The following is an 18,060-nucleotide window of genomic DNA, read 5'->3' on the forward strand; positions in this document are numbered from 1 at the left end:
CAGGCAGTACTTTTGAAAGTAGAAGAAACAATGCAGCATATGAGTTGGCCTAACAAGCAGCACTGGGGCAGTGCTGCTGCTGCTGCTACCTCTGCTGATGTCATGGATGATATTGCAAAAGAACCATGCAAAGACAATGTCTGAATAACAAATATCTTTGAAATTGAATCAGATGAACAGGGTGTATTTCTAGAAAACATAGGTGTAATATTCAGTGATATCTAATGATGAACAAAAGATTTCAGCAGAAACTGACATGGTGGTTGACATGCTTATTGTCAGTTTGGTAAGTTTATTACAAAAATTATCTAAATTATAGAAAAAGAAACTCTTAGAATGTATGTGTTTGGTACCTGTTTATCAAAACAGAACAGAAAGAATATCTAGGACAAAACAAAGGATGACATGGTCATAAGATTTGGTCATAAACAAATGTGACACAGTCAGCCCAGGACAGAGAGTGCAAAAATAAACTCAAAATATAGCAATGCCCTCTTAGGTCCCAACCTCAAATACCAGTCACCCTTTAAGTCTGTGCAGCTGTGCATGCCAGAGTTCAGAGGGTGGTCTTCTCTAACAAAAAGCATGACTTCATCTTACTGAGTGGAACTGCCATGAAAATGTTAAATAGGGCACCTACAGATCACCCAGCTTCTCGCATATTTTGAATGATATTGGTGGTGATGTGAACATTATTAGAAATAAATAAACAGAATGAGGTGTTAAACATCTTAGACACCACCACTCTGCAATCAAGATGTCCTATTTTGAATAACTATGTCTCTCATAGCCTTTAAGTTACCATTGACAAACTGCAGAGCTTGTTCAGTATCATTCACTATGGACAAGAACATATATGTCAAAATATTTATTTTAATAAGTGTGGCTGAGGTGTCTCCTCCAAGGACCATGAACCATTGTACCACACCATATAGTGAAGTCCAGGGGTCAGCAAAGGTATACCTGTAAAAATATGAAGAAACATATTACCTGCTATAGGGATGAAAACACAGGGGACTCTCAGTTGGGAATTTCCGAAGGGTTAGGTATGTACAGAGACACTGGGGACAACAACAACTTGATAGCAGCACCCAGTCCAATTACAATGTACAATGTATAGGCTTCACTACCGCATACCCACAAAACAGTGTTGGTTTAGGTCAAACATGTACTATGATGAGATCATCAATAGATGGAGAAAAACATCATTAATAAAACAGAAAGTTTCCGAGGCCTCTTCCAAAGCTATCACATTCACTGCTGAGGGAAAACTCGTCACTACCATTAGAACAGAGACAAGTGTCACCCATTTTTTTAGAACAATAAAAACCTGAGAATTGTTCAATAAAAAAAAAATCAGGTTAAGGGGTGCACTCCCCTTAGGGACACCATGACATGCAGTAACTATATACTGATTCACTATGCTGATGTAGCTTTTGGTGTTCACTATTAATTCAATTCACTTCAATTCAATTCAAGTTTATTTGTATAGCACTTTTTACAATGGACATTGTCTCAGCAGAAGGTAAACATAAGGAGTAATATAAAGAATTAATATAATAAAAATTAAAAATATATATAGTTCACAGTATGTATGTATGTATATGTATTTATCCCCAGTGAGCAAGTCTGAGGTGACTCAGGCAGCAGTGGCAAGGAAAACTCCCTTAATTGGTAAGGAAGAAACCTTAAGAGGAACCAGACTCAAAGGGGAACCCATCCTCATATGGGTGACACTAGATGGTGTGATTACAAATATACAGTCAGACAAGTGTTGTATTGGTGTAGGGATCACATGGAGTTCAGATCTCCTCTTAGTATCACAGAGTCCAACTGGAGCTGGTAGATCTGTAGATGTCTCAGGATTCTCACAGAGTCGCCCTCATCTCAGCGGAGGTCCAAAAACTTCATCGCACGGAAGATGATCGGAGCTGGTACAATGTCTGGGTGTCTCGGCATGGGTAGAAAAAGAGAAGAGCAGTGCAGAGGGATTAACATATCTGCTGTTCATAAAAATGTGCAAGTCTAGTGTAATAGTGCAAAATATAATGGGATGTGTTATGTGTATGCCTGACTAAAGAGATGAGTTTTTAATCTGCATTTAAACTGGGAAAGTGTGTCTGAGCCCTGAACACTATCAGGAAGACTATTCCAGAGTTTGGGAGCTAAATAAGAAAATGCTCTACCGCCTTTAGTAGACTTAGATATTCTGGGAACTACCAGAAGTCCTGAGTTTTGTGATCTCAGAGAGCGTGAAGGATTGTAACGTGATAGAAGACTAGTTAGATACGTGGGCGCTAAACCGTTAAGAGCCTTGTATGTTAGTAGCAGCAGTTTGTAGTCTATTCTAAACTTAACAGGTAGCCAGTGTAGAGATTATAGAATTGGGGTTATATGGTCATACTTTCTTGTCCTAGTGAGAACTCTGGCAGCTGCATTTTGGACTAACTGTAGCCTATTTATTAAAGATGCAGGACAACCACCTAGTAATGCATTACAATAGTCCAGTCTAGAGGTCATGAAAGCATGAACTAGTTTCTCAGCATCAGATACAGACAGGATGTTTCTCAGCTTGGCAATATTTCTAAGGTGAAAGAAGGCTGTTTTTGTGGTATGGGTGACATGATTATCAAAGGACAAGTTGCTGTCTAATATAACACCCAGGTCTTTCACTGTCGAGCTACTAGTAACAGTACATCCCTCTAATTGGAAGTTAAATTGTGAGAGTTTCTGTGTACTGGTTTTTGGACCTATAAGTGGTATTTCTGTCTTATCAGAGTTTAATAACAGAAAATTACAGCTCATCCAGTCATTTATCTCTCTAAGGCACTGAGTTAATTTGGACAATTTAGTTATTTCATCTGGTTTTGATGAGATATATAACTGTGTGTCGTCAGCAAAGCAATGGAAACTAATCCCATGTCTTCTAATGATGTTCCCTAATGGAAGCATGTATATCGAAAAGAGCAGAGGTCCTAGAACTGATCCTTGAGGGACCCCATGATTTACTGGTAGTAAACTGGAGGGTTCACCATCTAATTCTACAAAATGGTATCGGTCAGACAGGTAGGATCTAAACCAACTTAAAGCTTGTCCATGAATACCTATGTAATTTTGTAAACGATCTAGGAGAATGTTGTGATCTATAGTGTCGAATGCAGCACTAAGGTCAAGTAGAACTAATAGTGACATACAGTCTTGGTCCAAAGCTAAGAACAAGTCATTTGTGACTTTCACAAGTGCAGTTTCTGTGCTATAGTGGGGCCTGAAACCTGACTGAAACTCTTCGAGGATATTGTTCTCCTGTAAGAAGGAGCTCATTTGAACAGACACAACCTTTTTGAGTATTTTAGGCATAAATGGAAGGTGTGAAATAGGTCTGTAATTTGATAGTTCATTTGGATCTAAATTAGGTTTTTTGATGAGTGGCCTAATAACTGCCAACTTGAAAGACTTAGGGACGTAACCTAAAGATAGCGAGGAGTTAATAATATAAAGAACAGGCTCACCAGCTTAATTTAACACTTCTTTCAGTAATTTAGTTGGAATGGGGTCTAATGAACAAGTTGTTGATTTAGCTGTTGTAATAAGTTTGTGTAACTCTTCCTGTCCTGTACTTGCAAAGCAATGTAGTTGTGTGTCTAGAGCTTTAGGTGAGACTGGGTCACTAGTTGTTCTCATATATTGAGTGTCACCTATTTTATTCCTGATACTTTCGATTTTATCAGTAAAGAATCTCATAAAATCCTCACTACTGAACTGTGATGGAATAATGTGTTCAGATTTCTGGTGTTTTGTTAATCTAGCCACTGTACTAAATAAAAACCTGGGATTGTTCTGGTTATTTTCTATGAGTTTGCTCAGGTGCTCAGCCCTGGCAGCTTTTAGAGCATGTCTATAGATGGACATACTTTCCTTATACGCAATTCTAAAAACCTCTAATTTAGTTTTTCTCCACTTTCTCTCAAGGTTACGGGTTTCTCTCTTAAGGGTGTGAGTATGACTATTATACCAAGGTGCAAGCGTTTTATCTCTAACCTTCTGTAATCTGATTGGGGCAACAGTGTCTAATGTACGAGTGAATGTAGCGCCTATGCTGTTAGTAATTTCATCTAGATTGTTTGTGTTTAAGGGTACAGTAAGAAGTTGAGACAGATCAGGCAGGTTATTTGTGAATCTGTCTTTAGTGGTCGGAATAATAGTTCTACCGAGTCGATAACGTGGTGAGAGACAGTTAGTCTGTTCTACAGGTAGTGTGTACATTATAAGGTAGTGGTCTGTGATGTCATCACTTTGAGGAATGATATCTATATCAGTGACATTTATTCTGTTTGATATTATTAAATCTAATGTATGATTACGACGGTGAGTTGCTCTAGTGATGTTTTGTTTAAGCCCAAGTGAGTTTAGTAAGTCCATGAATGTGAGTCCTAACGCATCATTTGTGTCGTCGACATGAATGTTAAAATCTCCTACAATTAATGCTTTATCAAAGCTAACCAATAGGTCAGAAAGAAAATCTGTGAATTCTCTAAGAAAATCGGTGTAGGGCCCTGGGGGTCTGTACACGGTTGCTAGCACAAGAGACATCAGGGATTTTTTCATGTGCATGTGCGATAGTGTAACATTGAGGACGAGCACTTCAAAAGAATTAAATCTATACTGTGTTCTCTGGGTAACAGTAAGGTAAACACTAAAAATAGTGGCGACACCAGCTCCACGACCAGTCTGAAGAGGCTCGTGCTTATAGATATATCCTGATGGTGTAGACTCATTTAGTCCGATGTAGTCATTTGGTTTAATCCAAGTTTCGGTAAGGCAGAGTGCAGTAAGGCTATTTTCTGAGATTATTTCATTTACAATAAGTGCTTTGGGTGCAAGTGATCTAATGTTCAGAAGCCCAAATCTTATGAACTGTTTTTGTTTGTTTCTTTTGGCATTTTTCTGGTCTAATTACAGTAAGATTATTTCGAGAACGTCTCACATAATTACTTTTGAATCTCACTGCTCGGGGAACAGACACAGTTTCTATGGGGTGAGCTATGTGTGCATCTGTGTCAATGTGTTGAGGTGAAGGAGGGCTGATGAAATTTAAATTTAAAGCGTAGTTTACCAGTCAGAGGGTGTGCAGTGCCCTGGAGATGTGGTCCGAGAGGATCTCCGCTCCAACTCTGCTGGGGTGCAGGCCGTCAGCGCGGAACAGCCTAGGACGCTCCCAGAAAACATTCCAATTATCGACAAAGAGTAGATTCTGAGCCTGACACCATGACTGAAGCCATTCATTAAAAGCGAAAAGTCTACTGAACCTTTCAATTCCTCGCTGGTACGTTGGAAGTGGTCCGGACACGATGATCCTCGCCGTGGGCACTGTGCTGCGAGCCGTCTCCACCAGGGTCTTGAAGTCTCTCTTCAGGATCTCCGACTACCTTAGGCTGGTGTCGTCGAGCCGGCGTGAAGGACCATGGCTCCGGTGTTTCTGCTCACGACCCTAGGTACATGTGCAGCGACATCAAGAACACGGGTACCAGGTAAGCAGTGAGTGCAAGCTTTACCTTTAGCCACAGTAGCACGGACGTGGCGGACGATGGAGTTTCCGAAGATCACAGTGTCGTGGGCTGTCTCGCGAAGGGGGGCAAAGCGGTTTCGGGTGGGGATCTCGAAGACCGGCAGTGGTGGGGGGGAGAGGTTCTCGACCCGGCATGTGTCCTCCGCTGCTGCACCCAGGATCCGCGGTGCCCTGGCGCCGGAGTGAACTGCCCCTGGCCAGGCCACTTCCTGGGTGCGTTGGGCCTGGGCAGAGAAACACATGGAGTAGATGTGGAGGGAGTAGTAGTTACATGCCGGGAGTTTACCTGAGACGGGTCAGCGGCCGACCGGGGAGCTTCCAGTGCGGCTTTCCGCTCCCGCAGCTCGGCTTGCTTCACCTGTAGGTCGCGGATCTATTTCTCCACGGCCTCCAGCTCCAGTTCCACCGAGTGCAGCTCGAACGTATCCTCACCTGCACTCAAAGGCAGAGACGTGACAGACATGATGTTATATCACAAGTACAGCAGAGATAATTGGTGTGAAAAGGTGTACTAGCGGTACTCGGGCTAACAGGCTAGTTATGCTGGACATGCACATCGAACGGTTTCTGATCCTATCATTGGGCTGATACAGCTGACTGCTGCTGTTCGTTCAGGACATGACATGGCCAAACCAGAGCCTGGCTCCAATCTAAATGCTTGGTTTTAAAGCAGACAACATGCCCTTGTTAAACCAACAAGTTCAGCCACTTGAGCTGAAAGAAAAATAATTCAGTGAGCTTCGGGTACAACATTAGGCAAAGAACAGACTGAATATTCACATAAAGTGGAATTATTAATGGGTTTAGAACATGGGCCCTCTATGAAATTGTGGATACTGTCCTCCAATTGGTGGATAGAAGTTATAACACTCAAATGATCAGGTAACATAGTTAACGTGATAACGAGTCCTCCTATACAAATTAGGAGCGCTGAGTCAACTTGACCTTGACTGTTTTGACTGCTTATAAAAAATGAAGTATATATGATAGCCTTTTTTTTTTTTACCTTTTTAGTCTAACTTGTTTCCAACATATTAACATATATTTAGCAATATATATATATATATATATATATATATATATATATATATATATATATATATATATATATATATATATATATATATATTTGTTATAATAAACCTTATTTATATACAAAGATGCCTAATTTTTTAGTAAAAAAAAAAACCCAGAAATTCTGAATTATTTTCACTATAGAGGCACAAAAGGCAGGAGATTGTTTTGAAACCATTTTGACCATTTTTAATGTCAGCAAATAATAAAACCTGTTTTTTTTCCAGGCCAAATTGACTTGAATGCTTATAAATCAAAAATTCTACAATTATCACCATTCTGTGTGTAATATCTATTTTACACTTGTAATATCTATTTTGGCCACCTGATGTCATCTGATCAACCAACAACAGGCTACACACACACACACACACACACACACACACACACACACATTCAAAAACATGCCATAATTTCATGTGAATAAAACTTTGTTTACCTCCTTATGTTTTTTTATTATACTTAATTTATGAATGATAACCTTTATGAAATTTTGCCATGTTTTGAGTAAAATAAACAGAAATTATTAAAAATTATTTTGGATATCCACTGACTGATAAATGTCAACATTACTCAGCATATCTCCAGGCCAAAGCTGACTGATGCAACTAAATTCATAAATAAGAGAGAGGAAACAAATATGATTTGAATATGAAAACACGTGTGTGTGTGTGTGTGTGTGTGTGTGTGTGTGTGTGTGTGTGTGTGTGTGTGTGTGTGTGTGTGTGTGTGTAAAGATTGTTGGTAGGAGAAGAAGAGAAGAGAAGATATTGTCTCTAGCTGGACAAATGCATATAACTGTGAGTGTGAAATATTTACAAATGATTGTTTTTGTTTTTTTTTGGAAGCCCAATGAATTGCAATGCCCAATGCTTGTGTGTGTTTGTGTGTGTGTGTGTGTGTGTGTGTGTGTGTGTGTGTGTGTGTGTGTGTAGCATCATTTCGGTAGATTTGCACTCTGCTCGGCGAAGGCATATCAAAAGTGTGAAATATTTACAAATGTTTGGCTTTTTTTTTTTCTGGAGGCCTAATGAAATGCAATGCCCAATTTGTGTGTGTGTTTGTGTGTGTGTGTCTGTGTGCATGAGTGTGTGTTTTGGGTGCGTGTGTTAGTGGACATTTTACGTGTGCATTTTTGTGTCTGTATGTATGTTCATTGCGCTGAAAAGGGCAAAAGTGTGACCTTTTGCTCCACTAAATGTGGCCAAGTCAAAATGACCCAAGAGGATCACGAACGCGTAGTATATACTGTTCTGAACACATAGTTCAACAAAAATAGACAAAATTAATTTTGCTTGCAAAGCTTGCAAAGAAAACCAACGTTATGACACATTAAATTCTTCCAGTGGGGTCAAAAAGACCCAGGGACAATTTGAAGGTTAATGTGATAAGATACAGTATGTGGTTACTCTGTTAGGGGCACCTGTATAAAATTAAAAGAATGTGCACCCCTGATCAAACTAATATGTGCATCTTCTCCCAAGCTAGTTCCACAAAAATAGAAGCACACAATTACTGTATAGAGAATGTATTTTTATGCTGTAACATTACAACTTTCTTTTAGTAGAACAGTAGATGTGGTATCTTTGTGGTTAAAATGTTAGACTGATGTGAATTTAAATTTTTGGGCCCTTGAGCAAGGCCTCAACTGCTCACTTGTGTAAATTATATAAATGTAATGTCTGACTCAACCTTGTCAACATCCAGCATCACTGTCTGACCTCACTAATGCTCTTGTAGCTGAGAGCCACACTCTAAAGAACACTGGAGGTTATTATAACGGCAAATGAAGACTAAGTACAAAACATGTTCAGCAAGCTGAATTTAGTGTTCTGATGTGGTGTCCACAAACTTTTGGTCATATTTTTGCAACTGTCCTAGCCACACAGTGCACAGTTGCACTTTATGTATCTAGGACTAACTTACTAAGTCTTAGCCCTGTCTTTGTTTAATGTAACACCATGATCCTTCAGAAACGTCTCGTTTCACTGTGTACTGTAACAGCTATATATGGTTGAAATGACAATAAACGTTTTTTGACTTGACTTGACTTCTGTGCACATGATAATAACATGTTTATTATGAATGAGCACCTCAGAGGGACAGTTCTGTTGGCTTTTTTGGGAAATGACCGAGATTAAGATGCTCTGGACATGTACAAAGGAGGGATAGTGGTTACATTGGTAGAATGATGTTTTATTTTAGGGTTTTATGGAACATTTATGTGCAAGAGGGTGATCACAGTATTGTTTCAGTGGATAATCTGAACTGTAGATGAGTGTCATGCATATATATGATATGTACCTTCTAACTGCTGATATGATAAATCAGTAAACACTGTTAGGTTCTCATGACAGGACTCATATGCTCATAATGAACATTCAAAAGAAACTTACAACTGATCTATAAATGTTTAATTATTTATATACAAACTATCGACTGTAACCAAGATCATCTGAATTTGGTCACTATGAAGATCAGAATTTATAATTTAGGACAATTTAGAACCCTTGTACTTCTTAATGTAAAACCTTAATGACGTTTATTGAAACTTTTAAAGAAATGAATTTAATAATGGGGGGCATGGTGGCTTAGTGGTTAGCACGTTCGCCTCACACAACCAGGGTCGGGGTTTCGATTCCCGCCTCCACCTTGTGTGTGTGGAGTTTGCATGTTCTCCTCGTGCCTCGGGGGTTTCCACCGGGTACTCCGGTTTCCTCCCCCGGGCCAAAGACAATGCATGGTAGGTTGATTGGCATCTCTGGAAAATTGTCCCTAGTGTGTGAGTGCGTGAGTGAATGAGAGTGTGTGTGTGTGCCCTGCTATGGGTTGGCACTCCGTCCAGGGTGTATCCTGCCTTGATGCCCGATGATGCCTGAGATAGGCACAGGCTCCCCGTGACCCAAGGTAGTTCGGATAATCTGTAGAAGATGAATGAATGAATGAATGAATGAATGAATTTACTAGTGGTGAATTTAGATATATATCTGAAATAATGTCCTATTAACACAATGGCAAAGTTTGCTCCTTTTATATGCGTTAAATTTTACAGAATTTTCTCAGTTGTAGCTGGCTGTATTCTGCCATAAATATGTGTTGCGGTTTAGGCTTACTAGTTTTTCCGTATAATCCTGCTTCATTTCATGAAAGCATATTTGTGTATTAAATATATTAGATATAATAGAATAATCAAATATTTTGTTTTCTATACCCTGATATGGGAACAATCTATCCAGGCCTTTCACATATCTTTAATTGACCTGATGGTTTTGTTCGTTCACAAGCCACAACCCAGACTCAGATGATAAGGTGATAATAGTTGGCTAATAGCTGTGAAATGGCCTGTTGTTGGACTGTGTCTTTGTCCTCAGTTGTACTTAAAGGAGACTCCTGATTTTAAGTAACTTGTAATTTTAATTTAGGTCCTTACTGAGAAGACTGCTGTGAAATTAAAGTTTTCTTTCATTAAATTAAATAAATAAATAAATAAATAACTGTAATGTTGCAGTTAATTAGTTAATTATTTCTTAGTTTCCTTAAAAATACCTAATACAAACAAGTAATGAAAGAAACAGGTAAACCTTAGCATAGTCAATAGGAAATGTTGTGTTTTTATATTCCTTATAAGTATTAAGTATGATGTTACTTTTAAATATTACATTTGCAACAATAGTCTTGATGCTGAAGGTAGACATGTCATATTTTTTGCTTGACAGTGTAGCCAGTACTGTCAATGCGAGTTTAAAGACTTTTTTTATTTGTAATGAATAAATAAATAATTTATTGAATAGGTTAACGTTATCAAACTTTGTTAAATGTAATTTTTTCACTTAACTAAAACTTATATTCACTGCTTTATGATTCTTGTTAGAGGTTCCTATTAATTGTTGCAGGTGGGGCCTTAATGAGTGGTGCACCGCGGGTATATATGTAATCACTACAAGCAGACTTGCTCAGTAGCATCGTGTGTGCAGACGGAGACTGGTGATTTTATTCTCTCACTATTATCTTGCATTTACTTAAATTCACATGAATGTTTAATGATGTTGTGGGGTGTGTGGGATTTTCTAACTTATTTCTCCATGTGCTGTTTTTCTGCGTTTTAAATGCAGTTTACTTTTCTCTTAGATGCTAAATTTGAGTGCAGAATTGCAGAGTTTGAATGTAAAAGTAAACATAAATATAAAATGACTTGTGAGGTCAAAACCACCTCTTGTACACCTCCTCATAATGAGCCACAAGTTTAATGCAGATAATTGTTAATTTTACATACATTTCTATGTGGAAAAAAAAGTATAAAAATATGGTAAATTTTAGTGAAAATCTGAGAAGCTTACTTTGTTATTATTGGCATAATGTGGAAAAATAACAACTGGGTTGTTAATTTACAGAGAATGTCCATAAACGTACAGCATAAACTGTATGAGGCCATCCTTAAAAATATTTTGGTTTGCAGTAACAGTAAAAAAAAAAAAGGTTGGTAGGTAGGTCGATTATTTTTTATTTTTTTTTAAAGTTTCAATGTAAAAAAAAAAGTACAAATATAGCTGCAAGCAGCGATGACGGGCCTTCGCACGTTTGTTCATCGCTATACGGTGCCTTCCAGAAAACAATGCACGGTGGGCAAGTGCATCAAGTGGGTAAATATCAGTGGACTATTTTATGTTGTTACTGACCCATTTGGGGACTGTAGGTAAATGAAACCCCACATTTTAGACAAATGGGGGCGCTAGTGAGCGACTTAAGAGACACACCTTTGTCTGACCTTTTTGTCCACACTTAACAGCCGACAAATGTGATGTATGTGTCAAATTTCAAGTTAATCTAAGCACGCCAAAAGCCTTAAATATGCCTGAAATAAAAGTAAACTTTGACAAGATGCCATGGCAACAGTGTTTGAGATATCAAAAATCCGTTTGCAATTTCGCATCTGCAATATCTCTGCATCATGGTGGCCAAGTCTGGTCTCAATTGCATGAATCCCCTAGGAGGAGTATTTAAAAGTTTACCGCATGCAGCTGACAAAAAATCCACCTTTGTGACTGACACACTTCCTGGGGCCTGTTGGTGGCGCTATACCCGGGACTCACAATAGGCACATCGATGCGATCGGAATCCTTGGCTGAACATACACACCGCGTGTCATCACAATAAGACATTTTTTGCTTTAGATATTAGACATTTCCTGTATAACAGTCGTCTCGCCATGGCAGCACCGTTCGAGATATCAAAACTCACTTCGCAATTTAGCAAGTGCAATGTCTCGGCATCATGTTCACCTCTTTTGGTGTCAATCGCATGAATGTCCTAGAAGGAGTATTTAAAAGTTCACCACAGGCACTTTTGAAACCATCCAAAATGGCCGACTTCCTGTTGGGCGGAGCTAATAGGTTTGATTGTGAAATTTGTTCGGGTCGATGAGATCTACAGTATATACATACCAACTCTCGTACATGTGCGTACATGTTTGGCCGATCTGTGCACCGATATTTATTTTTCCAATTCAGGGGGCGCTACAGAGCCCTACTGCCACGCCTATGTTCCAGCCTTTGCCCGGTCCTAATGGCAGACGACTTTGACGTCTGTGCCAAATTTCCGGTGTTTTCAAGCCTTAAATATGCCTGAAAAAGAAAGTAAAGTTTGACGCGTTGCCATGGGAAGAGCGTTCGAGATATCAAAAATCCCTTCGCAATTTATCATCTACAACGTCTCGGCATCATGTTGACCACTTTTGGTGTCAATCGCATGAATCCTCTAGGAGGAGTATTTAAAAGTTCATTGCATGCAACTGTGAAAAAATCCACCTTTGTGACTGACACACTTCCTGGGGCCTGTTGGTGGCGCTATACCCGGGACTCACAATACGCACATCGATGCGATCAGAGTCCTTGGCTGAACATACACACCGCGTGTCATCCCAATAAGACATTTTTTGCTTTAGATATTAGACATTTCCTGTTTCTCTGAATTTGCCATAACTTAGTCGCCTCGCCATGGCAGCACCGTTCGAGATATCAAAAATCCCTTCGTAATTTAGCAAGTGCAATGTCTCGGCATCATGTCACCACTTTTGGTGTCAATCGCATGAATGTCCTAGGAGGAGTATTTAAAAGTTCACCACATGCAACTGTTGTGACTGACACACTTCCTGGCGCCTGTTGGTGGCGCTATGTCCGAGATTCACAATAAGCACATAGATGCGATTGGAATCCTTGGCCGAACATACACACCGCGTGTCTTCACAATAAGACATTTTTTGCTTTAGATATTAGACACTTCCTGTTTCTCTGAATATGCCATGATTTTGTCGCCTCGCCATGGCAGCACCGTTCGAGATATCAAAAATCCCTTCGCAAGTACAATGTCTCGGCATCATGTTCACCACGTTTGATGTCAATCGCATGAATTCCCTAGGAGGAGTATTTAAAAGTTCACCGCATGCACTTATAAAACAATCCAAAATGGCCGACTTCCTGTTGGGCGGAGCTCATAGTTTAGAGCGCGAAAGTTGTTCGGGTCGATGAGATCTATATGCGTACCAACTCTCGTACATGTGCGTACATAATTGCCCGATCTGTGCACCAAAAAACAAAAAAAACGAACAAAAACAATAGGGCTTCACACCATTCGGTGCTCAGGCCCTAATAATACTCCTGAGCAAAAACAATAGGGCTTCGCACCATTCGGTGCCCGGGCCCTAATTTTGGTGATGGTGATTACGTTGATATGACTTTAAACAAATTAGCATATCGTGACGTCACTGACTGGGTCTTCAACCCGTGCCTTCGGGCGCATCATTGCATTTGTATGTAGGCCTAAGCAATTTATATATTTACAGTACTTAATAAAATATAATTGACATTATTGTATTGCTTTTGTATTAGTTGTTTGAAGACGCAAATTTACAACCGGCAAGTCGGTCGGACTTGTAGCAAAAAAAAAATAATTTGAGTCGGGTTACGGCAAACAAGAATATTTTTAAGGATGGCCTGAAAATAGTATTTTCCATTTTATATATATATATATATATATATATATATATATATATATAACATATAACTCGTGTTCTTTTGATAAATGGTTTAATGTATGAAATGAAATTATACTTTATTTTAGAAACTTATTCAGACAACACATGTCAAATAAAACCAATATATTGATCACAACTTGTACTGGGACTCAAATTCCTCTATATTGTAACAAAGGATTAATGTACAGTAATGCCTCGAGATACGAGTTTAATTTGTTCCGTGACCTTGCTCGTATCTCAAATTGCTCGTATCTCAAAACAATTTTCACCGTTTAAATGAATTGAAATCCCATTAATCCGTTCCAGCTTGCAAAATTCCACTCCAGTTGTTTTGTTTGTGTTTTTGAATATAAAAAATGTACAGTACCTGTATTTATAAATGACAAATATTGTATAAAAACATACAGTAATAAAAGAGAATGTTAAACAAATACACTGGTTTTACTTTACGGAAGATGCGCACGGAGGTTGAGGGAGGAGTAAACAAGAGGAATTTTGTCTCGTACGTACACTTTCGCTTTCATTCACTTACTCGCTACTGTACACTCTTAATGCTACTGTACACTCTTAATGCTACTTTACACTTAAATGGAACTTAACTAAACTTCACTAAAATTAACAAACTTAAATCAAGCATCGCATTAGTTCGGGCGCGTGGATTCTTGCCCAGAACAGAACCATACCGCTAACACTAACTGTATGCATATCATCTAATAAATTCTCTTTTGACAAAGTGGTCCTGACAGAACTGAAATTCTCTTAACTGAACTTAATTGCTACAATTTCTGTTTTCTTTACATTAATTTTGCTTAATTTTCTTCATCGCTTTTCTCTTCACTTGTTTTTGCCTTTTTTGTCACTCTTTCCTCACTAACATCTGCCGGTTGTTTTAATAAAAACCTGTCCGGTCGGCATATCAGATGCGGTGTAGTCGCACAAGTAAAAATTTTTTAATGGATCCAAGGCTCAAAACGGATCCGCAACTTACGGATCCGTAGATGGTCGACACCTCACGCAGCGCCTTTGCGACTCTCCATAGGAAATGAATGACTTCCTGTTTTTCGGCCGTCGTTTGTCGTGTGCAGTGGAAAGGTGGCTTTAACCGATGTTGTGTTCTTATTACATTGCTAATTAATAGATGTACACTAGATGGAGCTAGTGTGTGATAGCTAGGAAGGTAGCAGATGAGAGAGGAAGTGGAGTTGCACATGTGGCTAATGTTGAGTAAAGAAACCTGTTTGGTACTCGGTGTATTGCCTATTCTTATTTCACGTGAATACACAACAAATTGGCGACGAGGATGGCGGTTCATCTTCCTCCTACATACTTACAGTGTCCTGGTGAGCCTGCAGTTCCGTTTGGGATATGGACGCAAATGTTTGAGAACTACTTGTTGGCGATTCATGCCGAGGGGGATGACTGGCCTGATACTCGCAAGCGTGCCACACTACTCCACTGCCTGGGCACAGAAGCACAGAGAATTTTCTACACTCTTCCTAATACTGGTACGACCTATGTTTCTGCTCTTACTGCTCTCAGAACGCATTTTGTACCAAAAGTAAATGCCATTGCTGAGCGACATAAATTTCGTCAAAGGGAGCAAAGACACGACAAAAAAATGCTTCAGTATGTCGCCGCACTTCGTGATATGGTGTCATTATGTGCATTTGGTGACAAAGAGGACGAAATGCTACGAGATCAAATCGTGGAGAAAGTACACAGCAGTCGTATTCGTGAACGCTTACTACTTGAAGCGGATTTGACGTTAGACAGGGCAGTACAAGTTTCTGTTCAAGTGGAAAATGCCATGGCTAATGCAAGTGAATTTACAAAACCTGCCGACTTACCAGTTCAACGGCTATATGTTAGAAAAAAAGAAACGACCATGCGTAGAACCACACAAAGTAAAACCCAGAGCCATTCGGCACGCAAATGTTATCGCTGCGATTCCAGTTGCCATTTAGCAAATTCCAAGCAGTGGCCTGCTTTGAATAAGACATGTAAATCATGTGGTAAAATGGGACATTTTGCAAAAGTGTGTCGCTCTGGACGGAGACAGGACATCAGAGAAATTGAAGTTCCTGAACTGACTGTTTTGTACATGACTAACACCTTGGCTGCAAACAAAATTGTGTGTGACATTGAAATGGGTACATATTCTGGTACTACGATGCAAGAACTGATTGTTGATACTGGATCATCCGTATCTTTGCTTCCAGAGCATATATATAAGCAATACTTTTCTGGACTACCTTTGGAACAATCAGATGTATGTCTTGTCACATATTCAAAAGATGACCTTCCAGTGCTGGAATGTATTAAGACGTCTGCACGACATGGCGAACATTCAGTACCTGCCACATTCTATATTGTGAAAAGTGGAAACGCACTCATGGGTATGGACTTAATATATTCCTTAAATTTGTGCATAACAGGAAATAAAGTACTCACCTCCAAACAGCGAGTGCAACAAGTGTCTCATACTGCCATGCCATCCATTGGCTGTGAAAAGAACTTTGTACACAAAGTAAAGATGCATGAAAATTTTATTCCTGTGCAGCAGAAGCTACGCAGGCTACCTTTTGCTGTACGGGATGCTGTGTCTACAGAGCTGAACCGCCTACTAGCAGCAGATATTATTGAAAGAGTGGATGCTTCGCCTTGGGTTTCGCCCATCGTTGTTACTCAGAAAAAATCTGGAGACATCAGGATGTGTGTGGATCTCAGGGAACCCAACAAAGCAATCGTTGTGGACAGCTACCCAATTCCATACTACAATCGATCTGGCGAATGCTTACCATCAGGTACCACTACATGAGGACAGTAGGGACCTCACCGCCTTTATAACACATGATGGTTTGTTTCGTTTCAAGAGAGTTTGCTACGGATTAGCATCAGCTCCAGCGGCGTTTCAAAAATTGATGTCTACTATTTTCAGGGGTGTTACAGGTGTTCAGTGTTATCTGGATGACATAATTGTGTTTGGTGACTCTGTTGCTAGCCATGATGCTCACCTAAAAATAGTGCTGCACAAACTACAAGAAGCGGGTCTGCATTTAATGAGAAGAAATGTACGTTTCGCCAGGAGAAGCTCACATTTCTGGGACATACTATCTCCAAAGAAGGACTGATGCCAGATCACAGTCACTTGGAAGCAATACGTAATGCTCCACCACCTTCGGATGCGTCCACACTCAGATCATTTCTAGGTCTCACCGCTTGGTATGCTAAATTCATTCCAAACTACGCAGCAGTTGTTGAGCCTATGAGAGATACTTTTAGTTGGAATCTCAAAAAACAAGCCAAAAAAAAGCTTTATTGCTGTTCACACTGTGGGAAGGGTTTTAGAGACGCAGATGATTTAAAAGTCCATGAGCGCATTCACACAGGACTGAAGCCATATGTTTGCTCACACTGTTGGAAGAATTTTGGAACATCAAGTGAATTAAAAACCCACGAGCGCATTCACACAGGATAGAAACCATATCAGTGCTTACACTGTGGGAAGAGTTTTACACAATCAAGTAATTTAAAAAACCACCAACGCATTCACACAGGAGAGAAGCCATTTCACTGCTCACACTGTGGGAAGAGTTTTAGAAGTTCAGGTGTATTAAAAACCCACGAGCGCATTCACACAGGAGAGAAACCATATCAATGCTTACACTGTGGGAAGAGTTTTACACAACCAAATAGTTTAAAAAATCTCCAACGCATTCACACAGGAGAGAAGCCGTATCATTGCTCACAATGTGGCAAGAGATTTACCCGATCAAGTAGTTTGAAAGTTTACCAACGCATGCACACAGGTTGAAAACTCTCCAAAGTATTTATCCGTATCACTGCTTAAACTGTAGAAAGAATAATTAAAAAAAAAACCTCACCAGCACCTTCACACAGGAGTGAAACCATATTATGGTTCATATTGTGGAAAGAGTTTTACATAATAAACTGGTTTGAAAAGCCACCAATTTATTCACGATAGTGAGAAATGTATCTCTGATTACAGTGTGATTGCTTTAAAAAGTACGTCATTTGCGTGCATTGCTTAATTAGCAGATCAGAAGAAGGCATCTTTGGTGTGGATGGCAGAAGCGGCTTTTAAATTGTTGAAAGACCTTTATACTGCTTAGCTAGCTGTGATTACAGTAAGCCTTTCCAATTGTATGTGTCAGATGAACAGGTTTTCTAATGCCATTTTATCTGCCTAATGGAGTTAGCAGCCAATAATCTCTCGTGTGTACCAGAGTTGACAATTAAGATGGACCAGACAGTTAAACTGTCAGACAGGAGGATGACCATTTTGGATGGTGAACAACAGGATTGTTAGTTAACTTCTAGCACCATGAATGCATGGCAGGACATGGAAAGTCAACCACTACCACACACG

General features: G+C 39.5%; 1 protein-coding gene across 1 annotated transcript in view; it reads left to right on the forward strand.

Moving 5' to 3' along the window:
- LOC132847676 (uncharacterized) overlaps positions 1-18,060 on the forward strand; it is a 240,621-nt gene that overhangs the window by 212,246 nt on the left and 10,315 nt on the right. The window contains 1 exon segment of the mRNA XM_060873178.1: positions 16,991-17,479. Coding sequence (XP_060729161.1) covers positions 16,991-17,479 — 489 coding nt within the window.

Source organism: Tachysurus vachellii, chromosome 6 (genome assembly GCF_030014155.1).
Source record: "Tachysurus vachellii isolate PV-2020 chromosome 6, HZAU_Pvac_v1, whole genome shotgun sequence".
Taxonomy (NCBI): Eukaryota; Metazoa; Chordata; class Actinopteri; order Siluriformes; family Bagridae; genus Tachysurus; species Tachysurus vachellii.